The sequence below is a fragment of the Branchiostoma floridae genome, chromosome 18 (genome assembly GCF_000003815.2).
Source record: "Branchiostoma floridae strain S238N-H82 chromosome 18, Bfl_VNyyK, whole genome shotgun sequence".
In the NCBI taxonomy this organism is placed as follows: Eukaryota; Metazoa; Chordata; class Leptocardii; order Amphioxiformes; family Branchiostomatidae; genus Branchiostoma; species Branchiostoma floridae.
Window position 1 is genome coordinate 6,707,277 of NC_049996.1, and position 14,622 is coordinate 6,721,898.

Here is a 14,622-nt window from a genome sequence, read left to right on the forward strand (position 1 = left end):
ACTCCCAACCACGTTGACCTTGCTCACAATTAACTCCCAACCCCAGTTTGGTGAAGGTAGGCTGTGGTCGGCTGTGTGTGACACAGGCTATAGGCCAAGGACTTTGATCCAATTAGATTGTACCATAGATTCAACAGCTCATGTATTTACAGTAGTTGACGTAAAGTACCACCTACGCTTTGTCGTGACAACTCCATTGATATGATTTGAGAACAACATACAATTGTCTCTTGATCGTATCAAGTATCAAAACTTATGTCTTCAGCATTGAAGGGCAATGAGATGTCATAAGCAGTAAACCTTTTGACTGGGTATCATTCTTGATACTATGCATTAAATTATGGGTCATATAATGCAATTTATGTTATTAGGATTTACGATCAATGGCGGCACCAGAATGAAATTAAATTGCATTCTCCTAGGAATTAAGTTACATTTGACCAAGTCGCAAACTCGACTGCTTACCTGTAGAAGGAATTCAAATTTCACAGAAAGCAAACGTGGAATGCCGTGTGACAAGAACATTTGAAGATGTTAAAGGTATGGACCCCCCGAACTCCGACAACTATAAATGGAAACTGTGTTGTGCATTAGCACTGTCGTTTCCCGGTATTCGTGCCGTGTTCTTGTCCTTCAGTTTCTTTGCTTAACACATGGTGATATTTACATAAGGCAAAATATAGAAAACTAATATCCGTCAGGTATATCGTGTTTGCACTGGTTGAAGCCTGTTCTCAGAAATGCCGTCGACGCGTCCTGAATTGAACCATGTTTAATGTCATATTCTAATCTACGTGTCAGAGAGAGAGAGAAAGAGAGAGGAGGGAGTGAGTGAGTGAGAGAAAGAATGATTTTCAACATGCAATAAAAAATTATGCGGACAATTTCCAGGAAAATGTTGAATCTATGAAATCCCTTGCCGAAGATTAAAATGAAATTAAGTATATCGTTGTTCTTCTGATGCCTCCTACAAATCAGTAATTTGGTTAAAGATACCATTTACCATTTACGGATAATGTAATATATCAGGATAACTCGGTTAAAATCTTATTTCGTGCACTTCCGATATATTGGCGTTTCTATCACATGTAGACATGCATGTCTTACATGACATGACCATCTTAAGACAATTAAGACTGGCTGCAGATTATGTAATTTATGTGCTGACGACAATTATATCTTTAAAACTCTAGATCTTCCACAGACTTGAAACAATTAATAATCATTATAGCCATTGTCTGATATATTAGACTTATCCCAACTGACTATCGATTTGGTACGTTGCTGCATGGTCAAAATTGCTCTCTTTGATTTATTAGTAACAAAGGGCTATATGGAAAACTAACTTCGATAAAGCCAAGCAAAACTAGGATCTGCAATCACAATTTGATGAAACCGTCTGCTTTAGCGACGTTTGATGCATATGATACACCGTAAGGGATAACTTATACAATAATTTATTCTTCAGTTATGCATCTGATGACCAATTGCATACGTGTCGCTATATCTTTTGATTTCATACGTGTGTCACTATATCTTTTGATTCTTCTACATATGCCTTACCTTTCATCACCAAGGAAAAGTAAAGCCTTCAGGGGGGTGAACGTCTTTAGAAAATGAGTTCTCCCTACGTCTGTGGTTTAACTTTTGATTCTGCTGTCAGAAGAATTGAGACGATAAAACCAAGAAATCCCCAGGGGCATTTTGAGCCTAGGACTCCAGACGAGATTCCAAAGTAGCAAGGCTTATTCTAACTATTTGACCTACAAAGACATCCCTGTTCAACAAATCTAAGCGACAGTTACGTTTAATGAAACAAAGGATTCCAATTTCATAACGTATTTTTTCTCAATTTTCAAATAAAACAATCGTTCCATACTGGTAGTGGTTCTTCTTTTTTTCTTGTAAGAGTTGTATTGTGTAAATATAATAACTGCTATATCGAAGAAGTAAGAGGACACAAAAAGACATCAACGGGTAAAATTCAGGGTGTTTTTTTTTAGCTTTTGGATAAGTACCCGTCTTTAGGAAGGTTTGACTTGCTGTGATAAGAATTGAGACGACAAACCAAGGGACCCCCAGGAGCTTTTTGAAGCTAGGACTCCAGACGAGACTCCCAACAATCAGGGCTTATGTAGTTTTTCTAGCTACCTGACCTACAAAGATATGCTCGTTCAACAAATTTCAGCAAAAATTGCGTTAGATGAAACAATGGATTCCAATTTCATAACGTATTTTTCAAATTTTCAAATAAAACAACAGTCGTTCCAAACTGGTAGTGGTTCTTCATTGTTTTTTACTCGTGATGGTTTTATGTGTACATATTGCTTTGCTTCAATACTGGAGGACACAAAGGGACATACACGGTAAATCTATTTTGGTAAGCAGCCGTCTTTAGAAGTGTTTTCTCCCCATTAGTGTGGTTTTAACTTTTGATTCTACAGTGAGAAACATTGAGACGACAGAACCAAGCAATCCCCTGTAATAGTTGAACTTAGAACTCCAGACAAGGCTTCTAACTAGCAGGGCTTATGTCGTTGTTCTAACTACCTGACCTACAAAGACATCCTTGCTTAATAAATCTCTAGGGCCATTTGATGAAGGCAATAAAACAAAGTCGTTTCCGACTGGTAATATTTCTTCTTTGACTGTATAGGGCTATGAATACAATTGATGTCCTTGTTCCATATAATTAGTAGAACAAATAGAAACACACACACATATACATATATATACGGATAGCATTCACGAAAGTGTTTTAAGACACCGAAGAATATTAAAAGATATGATAATCACAATATAGAAAAAATATGGTATCACATCAAATAGTAAACTCATCAAGAAGTTCATTAGTATAAGAGCAAAAATAGCTTGAAAAGTGTACATTTCTACGTTATTGGCAATTAGTTGAAACAAACAATACAAGTACCCATGCAAAATATAAACAACATACATTTGACCAAATGGGCGGTATATCATGCAATCAATAAGAAACGGGGTTGCTATGATTGTAACAGTAAAAACGAACAGGTTCTCACCAATCTCGTTGGAGTGTACGCTAAGGCGACTGATACCAGCACGGCTGCCATAAGCCCCAACATCAGAACCACTCGCGTTGCTGCCATGTTTGTTTGTGGCTAAAGAACTGGCGAAAGTAACTTAGAGGTGGATAGCCTGGTCTTCTCCTTGGTACACCTGCACAACCGAAGGTACGATGATGTTGTAACAAGGTGTCGAGCGTACCCTTTGTAGTATATGTAGACCTGGGGGTCGCGTGTAGGCGTCAAACGCTTGAGCAGGCGCACGGATTGTTTGTGCGTCGTGCCACGTGATGTAACGGAATACGCCTTTTTTAAATACCAGATCTGCTGAACTTTTTTCCTTTGGAAATGTCATGCACAGTCGCAGTTGGTGGAGGCAGGTGTTTTTTGGTCGATAGAAGCACTGGGTAGAATGTTAGACCAATTTGCAAACTCTTTTCTAATACACGCCGCGGGTATGGGTTTTGTTAATATGTGTTTATAACTACTGTGGTATTTGAAGAATGGGGCAAAAGTGAGTGAACAGAGATTAAATGTATCTCAAACTTTACATGTATTTATAATGTATGTCTATGATTAAAATTACTTGATAGCAAGTATAGATTGACTAATCAAAGCTCAAGAATTGATTTTTAGTCCCGTTTTTTATTGCCATTGTATATTTTTGGTAGCGTAGTATGTTAACAGCCCATCTTCATTCTATTTCTGATAGCTTTGAGCTTATGTATTTAATCTGATTACGTTTTGCGTTTGGTTTTACTTTGCGGTGTTTTCTTGCCTTGTTTCTTTGTCTTGTCTTTTTCGCTCACATTAATGATATTTAATTTTGGTGGTAGTTTGGATTTTCTTACCAAATTTGAACCAGAACTGGAATTTATGACCTGCTACGTGATTTCAACCCTTCCACCCAAAATGATGAGATCTAAATATTGACATAGGACGATTATGGTTTGCTATATCAAATAGGCGGGGGCTTTTTGTTACGACCTGTATGTATGTACTGTACATATCATTAGAGGTTCAATGTCCTTTCAGACACTGATACAATATGAATGCTTCTTCTCCAATTTCCATCTGCTCTTTACATTTAACTTCAGGCAACTCGCAATACGAGTAAGCCCACTTGTGTCTTATCAAGTGCAAAAGGAAAAACCGTAACGTTTCTTGTTTCTGTAAGATTTAATCAAGATAGGCTTGGACTGAAGCGGGGTTAACAAAAGAGAGGTCGTTATGGTTATGATTGGTACGTGCTGGTCTAGGAACAGTTGTTCGTCATGGTGAATACAAAGTACAGGCATTGAACTAGGAAAAGGAATACCACTGGCCGTGGCCGTACTTTCTAGCTTAAAAAATGCATTTTCTTGCGATTTTATGTATTTTCCTTTGATTTCACATAGGCATTTGCTTGCTTGCTTAGCAATAATTGACAGATTACCAAAAAAATAAGTTAGCAATTTTCTAGAAGTATTTTGCCATATAGTTGAGACAACGTAGACTAACACACTGTTTGCTCATTTAGCAATTAGCTGGCTGCTAAGCAAGTAAGCACTTATATGAATATATATCCTTAGTTGAGACAAAGTGGCAGATGCAAAGAGAGTTTGCTCAGCAATTAATGTACTAAATGTAAAGTAAACAAGCAATGTTTTCTAGCCATTTAAGACTACCACATACGTGGCTGTTCAGATGTTTTGGGTTACACCAACTAGATTAAGATACCGAATGCCTGTTTAGCTTATCTTGGTACCTTAAAGCATCAGGGAGGCAATCACGAGACAACTTTATCATAAAGATGTAGTTCAAGGACTAACAAGCTTGCAGCATGGGACTTCCTCCTGATATGTTCATATATCTTATTGATTATATATTCAGATGTAATAACTCCCACAATGCTAAAATAGGCAAATATATAAAAGACTGCTTTGTCATAAGAAAAAATGCCGAAACTCATAATTAGCCCCACTCGATTGTAATACAATATCAATGATTTAGGCTAGCTCTTATTGTTCTAGAAATTAGGATGCCAATTATTTCATTCTATATTCATAATCTGCATATGTACTAAGTTTGATATTTGTTTTAGTAATAAGGATGATAAGTTTGTTTCTTCTTTTTTTTTGCCATACATTGTACCGTGTACGATCGTTGCGCAATAAAGTTCTTCTTCTTCTATCTTATTTACTTGTTAAAGAAAGTAAAGGTTGCAAAATGAGATTGCTTGCTTGCTTGCTTTGTCGTCTGGCTTGCCTTTGCTTGCTTGCCTTGTCGACTGGCTGATAAGCAAGGACGTGCTGATGATAATATATTTGACAAAGTAAAAGATGCAAATATGATGTACTAAACTATATTGCAACAAATATGCTACCGTTAAAGGAAAATGATATGAACTCCGACTTGTTACTAGACCTTAGCACTGCTAGCTGGGATGTTTTGCTACGGATAATACGATAACTTAAATTCGCAACGGTGTGTAATAAAGTAGAAAAGGAACACTGGACGGGTCTTTGATACTCTGTGTAACACAAACTCTGCTGTCTCGGGCTGTAACTGGTCCCACCTAGGCCGTCAGGATGTTTGGTGGGCTGCTATTAGCGAAATTTAACCAGGCTAGGTCTTTGACTCATACCAATCAAATCATTGTCGATGTCATTGGGTTAAGAAGACTTCGGACATGTAATAAGGAGACTACCAAATAAATTGGTCCACAAAGCCTATTACCAGAAGTTTCAAAGCCAACGGCCATAGGGGAGACCCCCCGAAGCGCTGGAGGTACCAAATTATCAAAGGCACTGGAATGAGTCTGTGGAAACAAGTGCAAATGACCGTGCAACTTGGAGAGTCCTGACGGAGAAGAGCAAGGGGCCAGTCCCTGGCCTCGGCACTTAGGCAGGTAGACAGGTATCAAATCGTGCGAGGTTTGCTGAAGCAGAATGTATTAACGACCAACATCAAGTTTGTCCACGCTACGTCTATCAGCACAAGCTACACGTACTGTATGTATGGCAAAGGTTAGGTGCGACAACCTAGCACTTTTGACCAGTGAAACTTCATCGTAACCTTTAACATAATTGTAGTGTGATGTATTTAGACATCTAAGGATTTTCCAACCCTTGTAAATTACCTAGGGTATGGCTCACAGAATAGACTAACAGAAGAATACATAAAAGAATACCAATAGAAGTTACAGCGCCGTATAAGCTTCAGCTATGGTTCGTTGAAGGCCAACCAAGAACACACACAAAAATGCAGTGTCTTTGTAAAAAAAATTAATACTGTCGATTTTTTGTATCATGAAAAACACTGTCTTTTGCTGAGTGGTGATATACAATGAAAAAACGCCATTTTTTTAGTGATGCAAAACATGGTACTTCATTCTAATGTTATCGACTGCGTCTATGCCCAACCACGCATAACTTGTATAATCGATATTAATAGGATTACGCCGATTAACGTCATTTTCATTTTTGCTTTCATCTGTTACAGGATTGTTTGCCATGAATACAGGTCAATACAACTTTTCAAAAAGTCCTGATCCCTATGTGTACCGTGTATTGATTGGCTACTGTGCCTTAAGTAACAGATAGACGGTTGAAGTGTATGCGTGGCCATGAGCCTGTCACTGATTGGTGACCAGACATGTGTCTGCATCTAAATCAGGCTCGTAGATCAAAGACAAAGTGCACTAAAGCCGTCACGGAATTCAGACTATCAAGACCCCCTTGGAGTCAGTGACCATCGGGAAAAGAATGGCTACAAGTTACTCTGAGTCAAAGACTTGCACGATGCATATGTAAGTCACTGACATCAATTACTTATTGGGCGCCTGCCTTGCATATCGATCGCCCGTATAATATGCGATATCATATCCTGAGTGAACAGGAAATTAAAAAGAGAAAACAATACACACAGATCGTGCTTTAATTGCCACGTTGACACCGGGCCATATTCTTATCTTACGTGCAGTCTTTTATCTTTCAAATGTTCGAGGTGTGGCTGTCCTCTAACATTTAACTCTAACAGTTTAATGTTCTACCCGATGGCTTAGGGACGTCCATAATCGAAACTGGGTACTTATTTGTACCGGAGTGGAGTGGCGTACATGTTAAGCGTGATTCCCAAGGGCACAACATCGGGATCTAACAGGGGTTCGGCATAACTGCAATGCCAACAGGTCACAGATATGCTTCACAATGGTTAAACAGCTTCATTTACACTACATTCTTCCAGTCTAATAGAAACAAAAAGATCAACATGTGCCTTATGTCACTTTCGTCAAATCACTATGTCTTAATCGCCCACCCTGTGGTAGAATGGTGTAAACGCACTGCTATCGCATCATGAAGCAGACGTAAGATTGTGACTCCGCTTTTCAGAACGGTAACATTACCAGAATGACAAACATGCATGTTTCCCCAAACAAGTGTTCAATAGTTTGATCTCACCAAACATACATATTACATAGCAGATATCTTTTGATGTGGTATATCTGGCAATACAAAAGTAGGCAAATACAGAGATAACTTTGAGAGAAGAGAGAACGTATAGCAATCTTTATATACATGTACATAGGTGAACTATGTACTATCGCAAGAATCTAACAACTAATCTAATCTAATCCAACAGTACATACAATCTAGGTAATATCATACAAGCTAATACTCCATACCAATATGTCAATAGTGCATTGTCTCGTTTTTGAAAGAAGTTGTATATGCATTGGCTTACGTAGGTACAAAAATCTTTGAAAAGATTAACCTCCTATTAGATAATTTATGTGAAAGCACAATTTAGCCCCACCTGATTTGAAGGAGATATTACAGATCTAATGGGTATTTCTTTATTTATTTTATTTTATGTATTTTGCCTTTGTATTTTATAGTTTGTAGTCGACCTTACGAAATATACCGTACCGATGCGTTAATACAGCTTTTGTGTATTGGGAATGGTGCAGAATCATTTCAATGTTGATGTCAGCTAGGTCTTTAAGTGGTGACCCGTGTTTAGATACTGAACTGGAGTACTATATGTAACCTATTTTAATCTTTAGTTCCTTAGCTTGAAATAGAAAAACGTATCTGTTATAACAATATTGAAGCTACATAGGAAGTATCACCGAAGTCCTGGAGACATAGATTATTCGATAATGATTGAATGAATAAAGAATTTTATTGTACGACCCAGCTAAGTATACTAGTACAGGTCGCAACAAAGACAACACACATATCTAAAAGTATAGTAGATTTTGTCTAGTATAGAATAACAAAGGCGTCTACAAAGCAGCACAGTATGTGTCGAAGATTCCTTCTTAGACTAGTAGCGTGCAGAATTTTGCACATAAAAGCGCTCTTTCGTCACCTTTTGACGTGACATTCCCTGACCTTTTGAACGACATCGTTAACATCTGAAGGCAACTGGTCACCTCGTAATGGGGGGTAAGGACAACGGAAGGAATAGCAATCGGTTGGAGAATACAAGAGCATGGCAAATGACACGTAGGCAACCCCCACATGGACCATTCCCCGTAGTAGAAAGCGGCTACCTGAAGCCTTTGATGTCGTGGATTAAACTCTGCGTTTTTGTAGCCTGACAGAATGATTTGACCTGTATGTAGATTGTACAAACTGGGGCTAAAGTTAGTGTGGAAAGAGGATAAAAATCGCAACACGTTTTAACACTAAATAGATTGAAGCTCTTTGCCAAACCATACCGATAGACTCATAGCAATCTGTATCTATTGCAAATGCTCGTTAAGTATCTGTGTCTGTTGAGGACAGGTTTGATTCACATGTCAACCTTTTTTAAATTTTTGTGATGTCTTAATGTAATGGTTAGTGTAGAAAGAGGATAAAAATAAACCGCACCTTTTTTAGTATTTGCAACATGTTTGTATTCAGAATTAGAAAGTGTTTTTCAAAAAGTATACCATAGACTCTTATCTATCTATATCTATCACAAAATTCTCGTTTAGTACCAGTGTCTGTCAAGGAGAGTTTTGATTCATTGCCAACCTTTTAAATGTTTGTTATATCTTAATGGCATTGTAATGTGTGATACGTGCAGTAAAACACTTCTGTGATCATTGCGGGTAGCTGAGTTACGGCTAGCCTAAGAGCTTTAGCCAGCTTGCACGAATCATGGCATTCTCTCTTTGAACTTTACCATGCTTACTGAACACCTGCTCCTTTAGTATTCAAACATACACGCGTGTCTTGGAACCTAGCCTGGTTGTGGACTGTGTGCGTTTTGGCACTTAGTGTGTAAGATTTTAAACTTTGCTTTCTGTCATGATTTCAGTGTGAAAATGTTGTTAGATACAGCTTAGCTCAAGTTTTAATGTTGCGTCGTCGAAAGAGAAAACGCTACGTTGGAAGTGACATAACTTCCACCTTAATTAGCACCCATCACATTGTATCAAGATATTAACTATTATTATATGTTAGCCTGTAATGTTTAGTAAGTTGACTTTTAAGATTTATTTTGCATTTTCAGTTAGTAATGACCGTACGAAATTCACTGTAATATTTGGTTTGTCGATAAACCTTTTAGGGTGTGTAGCATATGCGTGTCACGTAGAATTGAAACATGCCTGACTGTATAAAATTATGTAGTGTTTATCTTTGCTATTATAGCTGCCCTATATCATTTCATTTTCCTACAGCCATCTAACAACATTTTCCTCTTTCCATAAGTGTCTAACAGCTTAATAGGAAAATTAGTTAAGATGTCAAAGTCGCTCAAAAAGCAATTGATTTACTTTATTTTTTGCAAGTTTAAAACAGCTATGTATTCTCCCTGCCTTTGTATGCTTGGGACTTCATGCGTGTATGCTATTCAATTCTGGATCCAAATAAAGTCAACGTCGATGAAAAGTGCGTTAAAGTGGACGTGTTTCAAGGAATATAATGTATGCAAAAGACAACGGCTTGATCTAAGTGCGCCTTTGACACTGTTATAGCTATTATATGCCCAAATGTCTCTCCAGCTCTCGTTAGATTAATTCACAATAGGTGGGAGCAATCAGACATATAAATTGTACTCTTAAAAGAAATGGTAATTTCTGGGGACCTAACGTTCATAAAGAATAACTGCTTGGAGGTAATCTAAAATTCTTTCTTCTTTACATACCAAATTGATGAAAGGAAAGGTACTCCTTTTTTCAGAAAAAATGTCATATTTGGCCTAGTTAAGGTAAATTCTCTACAGACTTTTGCTTCTTACGGGGAATTTAAAAACTTTTTTCTTCACATACCAAGCCGATCAAAGAAAGGATTGTTTAGAAAAGGGCTATATTGGATATCCATAATTATTGAGCCCCCTACATATTCTGCCTTCTTTAACAATACAACCCACCCACCTCAAGCCCGTATCAGCTGAGCAAGGGTTTGCAAAAGTTTCTCTCCATGTTTTCTGATAGAAGATCAAGAAATTTGAAAACATGAGCCTCCTGAAGCAGTCTATATTCCAAACTATCACTATGAAGAGTCTTGAATTTTTGGCTGAGGGTTTGGCTAAGGTTTTCAGATATGGGAGGTCAGAGACCGATATCTTACATGTTTCTCAGAGATGACCTAACACTTGTCAGGGTTTAAATTTACATGTTATATTCTGGTAAAAGACAGATCTTTATTGCTCGACGATTATTTGTTTTATGTTTAGTTTCTTTTTTTTATTTCTATGTAGGGGGTCCTCTAAGATTCCTTAAAACTTGCTAGTAGGCGACATGTGCATCCTGACAAAATTAATGAGCTAAACTGAAGCAAAGGTAAAATGTACAAGTTAACGTTTACAATATGCAAGTCCTGGGTTCCCGATCAATTAATTTACCATGTCTACAATTAAGGTGATATCTCACTGCACTTGGGGCACCGGTGAGGCACTGCGAGGTTCAAAAGATTACAAAACGAATTTCAAAAAGAAAGAATTTTCTTTAGTTTTTTTTGTATTTTGTTATCTTCTAAGTCATGCAAAAACTTCTGAAGATTTTTTATAATCACGCAATATCTAAATTATAAAAAATCGTCAAAAGCAACGCAGTGAACGATCCCCGCAGTGACGCACCGGTGCCCTAAGTGCATTGAGATACGTCCTATAGCTAGATAGGAATGTTGAATCCAGGCACAATGCGTGCGTGTGTTTCAGCACCAAGGCTAGGTATGTTGTTTGTGTGTATTTGTTATGTCGCATCTACTTTTCGGCGGCTCCAGGAATCGTCAAAAAACCTTACGAAAACTAGATATCCAGGATTCGTACTTCCGGTGCCGTCAATCATGGTGATTGATAGGACAGAAGACATTATTATGCACGCCCATGTTTCCATATATGGGTCGACCTCGTGAGACCTCAAGTTGCGAGAGATTAAAACCCGGAAGTGACCGCTGCCCTCCCCATGATAGGTCATCTGAATGCTACTAACACGTAAATAGAATGTGACGCTACACGAAAAACAACTTCAAACACACAACACATATATAATCGTGCGACTGTTATTGTCTATCGTTGTGGACAACGGTTGTCTTTAGACATGCGTTCAGAGTATTACGGGACACCCGCGGTGCAGGATACCATTGCGGTGCGTGCGTGACCCACAGTGACCGCTTGCTCGCAAATCAAAAATGGCGGGAGAATTCCTTATTTTCGTCAGGCGTTCAGGCCGTTTTCTGGATATCCAGGAATCGTCCTCCTGTTCAGGCCGTTTTCTGGATATCCAGGATTCGTCCTGAGCCTGTTCAAGCCGTTTTCTGGATATCCAGGAAGCGTCCTCCTGTTCAAGCCGTTTTCTGGATATCCAGGATTCGTCCTCCTGTTCAAGCCGTTTCCTGGATATCCAGGATGTGGACCAGGCCTTGTGTGACAAAGGGACGCCATCTGGATGCTATTAACACGTTACCGTGAATGTGTCGCTATACGGAAAACAACAGTAACTTTATCCCATCTTTACTGCCATTTGTTAATTCATTACGCAAAATGAATTTTGGGCCTGATACGTAAGTAACATGTAAACATCAAAGTATCATTATCAACATTCGTTTAAGTGTGTTTCAGCACCAAGGCTAGGTATGTTGTTTGTGTGTATTTGTTATGTCGCATCTACTTTTCGGCGGCTCCAGGAATCGTCAAAAAACCTTACGAAAACTAGATATCCAGGATTCGTACTTCCGGTGCCGTCAATCATGGTGATTGATAGGACAGAAGACATTATTATGCACGCCCATGTTTCCATATATGGGTCGACCTCGTGAGACCTCAAGTTGCGAGAGATTAAAACCCGGAAGTGACCGCTGCCCTCCCCATGATAGGTCATCTGAATGCTACTAACACGTAAATAGAATGTGACGCTACACGAAAAACAACTTCAAACACACAACACATATATAATCGTGCGACTGTTATTGTCTATCGTTGTGGACAACGGTTGTCTTTAGACATGCGTTCAGAGTATTACGGGACACCCGCGGTGCAGGATACCATTGCGGTGCGTGCGTGACCCACAGTGACCGCTTGCTCGCAAATCAAAAATGGCGGGAGAATTCCTTATTTTCGTCAGGCGTTCAGGCCGTTTTCTGGATATCCAGGAATCGTCCTCCTGTTCAGGCCGTTTTCTGGATATCCAGGATTCGTCCTGAGCCTGTTCAAGCCGTTTTCTGGATATCCAGGAAGCGTCCTCCTGTTCAAGCCGTTTTCTGGATATCCAGGATTCGTCCTCCTGTTCAAGCCGTTTCCTGGATATCCAGGATGTGGACCAGGCCTTGTGTGACAAAGGGACGCCATCTGGATGCTATTAACACGTTACCGTGAATGTGTCGCTATACGGAAAACAACAGTAACTTTATCCCATCTTTACTGCCATTTGTTAATTCATTACGCAAAATGAATTTTGGGCCTGATACGTAAGTAACATGTAAACATCAAAGTATCATTATCAACATTCGTTTAAGTTCTGTAACACCAGGATCAATAGAATAAACTACACGATCTTCTTGCCGGGAGATACAAAGATAGCGGCTTTCTGACAAAAACAACATGCCCTCGCCCTCCGCATAGTCTCCTCCCTCGAAAACAGGAAGCTCCACCCTCACGTACACGTTCTGGATAAACACCGTCGTCTATCCAGGAAACGTCCTGTTTGCGACGATTTCTGGATATCCAGGAATCGTCCTTCTGCTCAGGACGATTCCTGGATATCCAGGATTCGGCATATTACGAAAGTTAGATACTGACGAAAGTTGGATACAACATTACCTTTCATCAGCAAAACTTGTTAATATTTATGTCTCAACCATCTGTTCCTCATACATATCACGAATCACATATATTATATTAAATATTCTTCTCAGTATCCCAGCGGTCTACAAAACAAACCTCAACGATGACACATGTCTGATAGGGATGATATGTTGGCTGATCGCAGCACTTATTCCGCGCTATTCTACTATACATTACGCCGTTTAGAAGAAAGGGTAGTTTTGTTATGAATTTCGAATTCGACAGGCTACAAAGCGGAGCCCTGGGCCAAATGTCTGAGTTTTGCAGTAAGGCCATGTTAACTTGATTATGGATGACATCCGATCCGCGCGCGCATCAATTTTGTCCGTTTCCAGAAATAAAAAGAAGTTTTCCTCCATGGTTTAAATTGTACAAAGTAGCTGTAAAAGGAGCAAATACATGCCGTAGATTAATATTAACAGAAAAATATATCTAAAAACATACACTGATATCAACGTCAATTCCAATGTCCAAGATCAAGAAGAAGACTTTAAAAACAGAAATGAAGAAATCTATTGTTCGTTATTCAACACTTTGTGTTTGTCATTTGCTCAGTCTTCCAGACCACTTAGATTTCATAATGAAGGCAACTTTTTTGCCAAACTTTTTTTATTCGAATTCCCACGCTCGCATCAGTTTTAGGGTTCCCAGAGGATGTCATCCATATAATCAAATCAACATGGCCTAATGGTATTACGTAGATGCGTTGACAACATAACTTGCAACATCCGTAATGTTATGTCCATGTGAAAGCTTTATCTTCGTTTTACAACCAAATATCAGCATTGCCCTAGAAAGTACGGAAATCTGTTCTATAAATGGACTTCGTATCTGCCATTCGAACTGAAGACTACGTCATCGTCATACCAGTACTATTTATACGTTTGAAAATTCAACACCGCTCTATCCTTTTCAATCTTGATGAGTGGTATTTTGCATTAGTTCTCGGCTTTTTAGAGTGGTATCGCTAGTGTGATATATATTTTTGTAGCCTCGCTTGTTGTCTTCTTCTGTGTGCTGTATTCAATACACGTAACGGCTTGCCCCCTAATTTGAACACACCCATAACTTCGGACGGATTTCTCATTGTCTCATTATGCAGAAATGAGCTATGTTTGCTTTCATCTACAATGCTGAAAAAATTAACCAAGACCCCACGTTTATGCATATATAACTGTTGTCTGGGGGAAACATGGACTTTTGTAAAGAGAAAATGTGAGCGTTAACAATTGCAACGGCTACGTTCGAAGCAAGGTCACTGCGTATTCAAATTTAAAAATAATCATGCAGATTGTATTGTAAAAGACACAAATATCAC

At 38.8% G+C, this 14,622-nt stretch overlaps 1 protein-coding gene across 1 annotated transcript in view; it reads right to left on the bottom strand.

Annotated features, from left to right (window-relative positions):
• Positions 1–3,308, bottom strand: part of LOC118405786 — a 10,048-nt gene extending 6,740 nt beyond the window's left edge. Inside the window, exon 1 of the mRNA XM_035805537.1 lies at positions 3,039–3,308. Within this exon, the coding sequence (XP_035661430.1) occupies positions 3,039–3,125 (87 nt within the window). The 5' untranslated portion in view covers positions 3,126–3,308. The remainder of the gene's footprint in view (positions 1–3,038) is intronic.
• Positions 3,309–14,622: the final 11,314 nt, after the last annotated feature.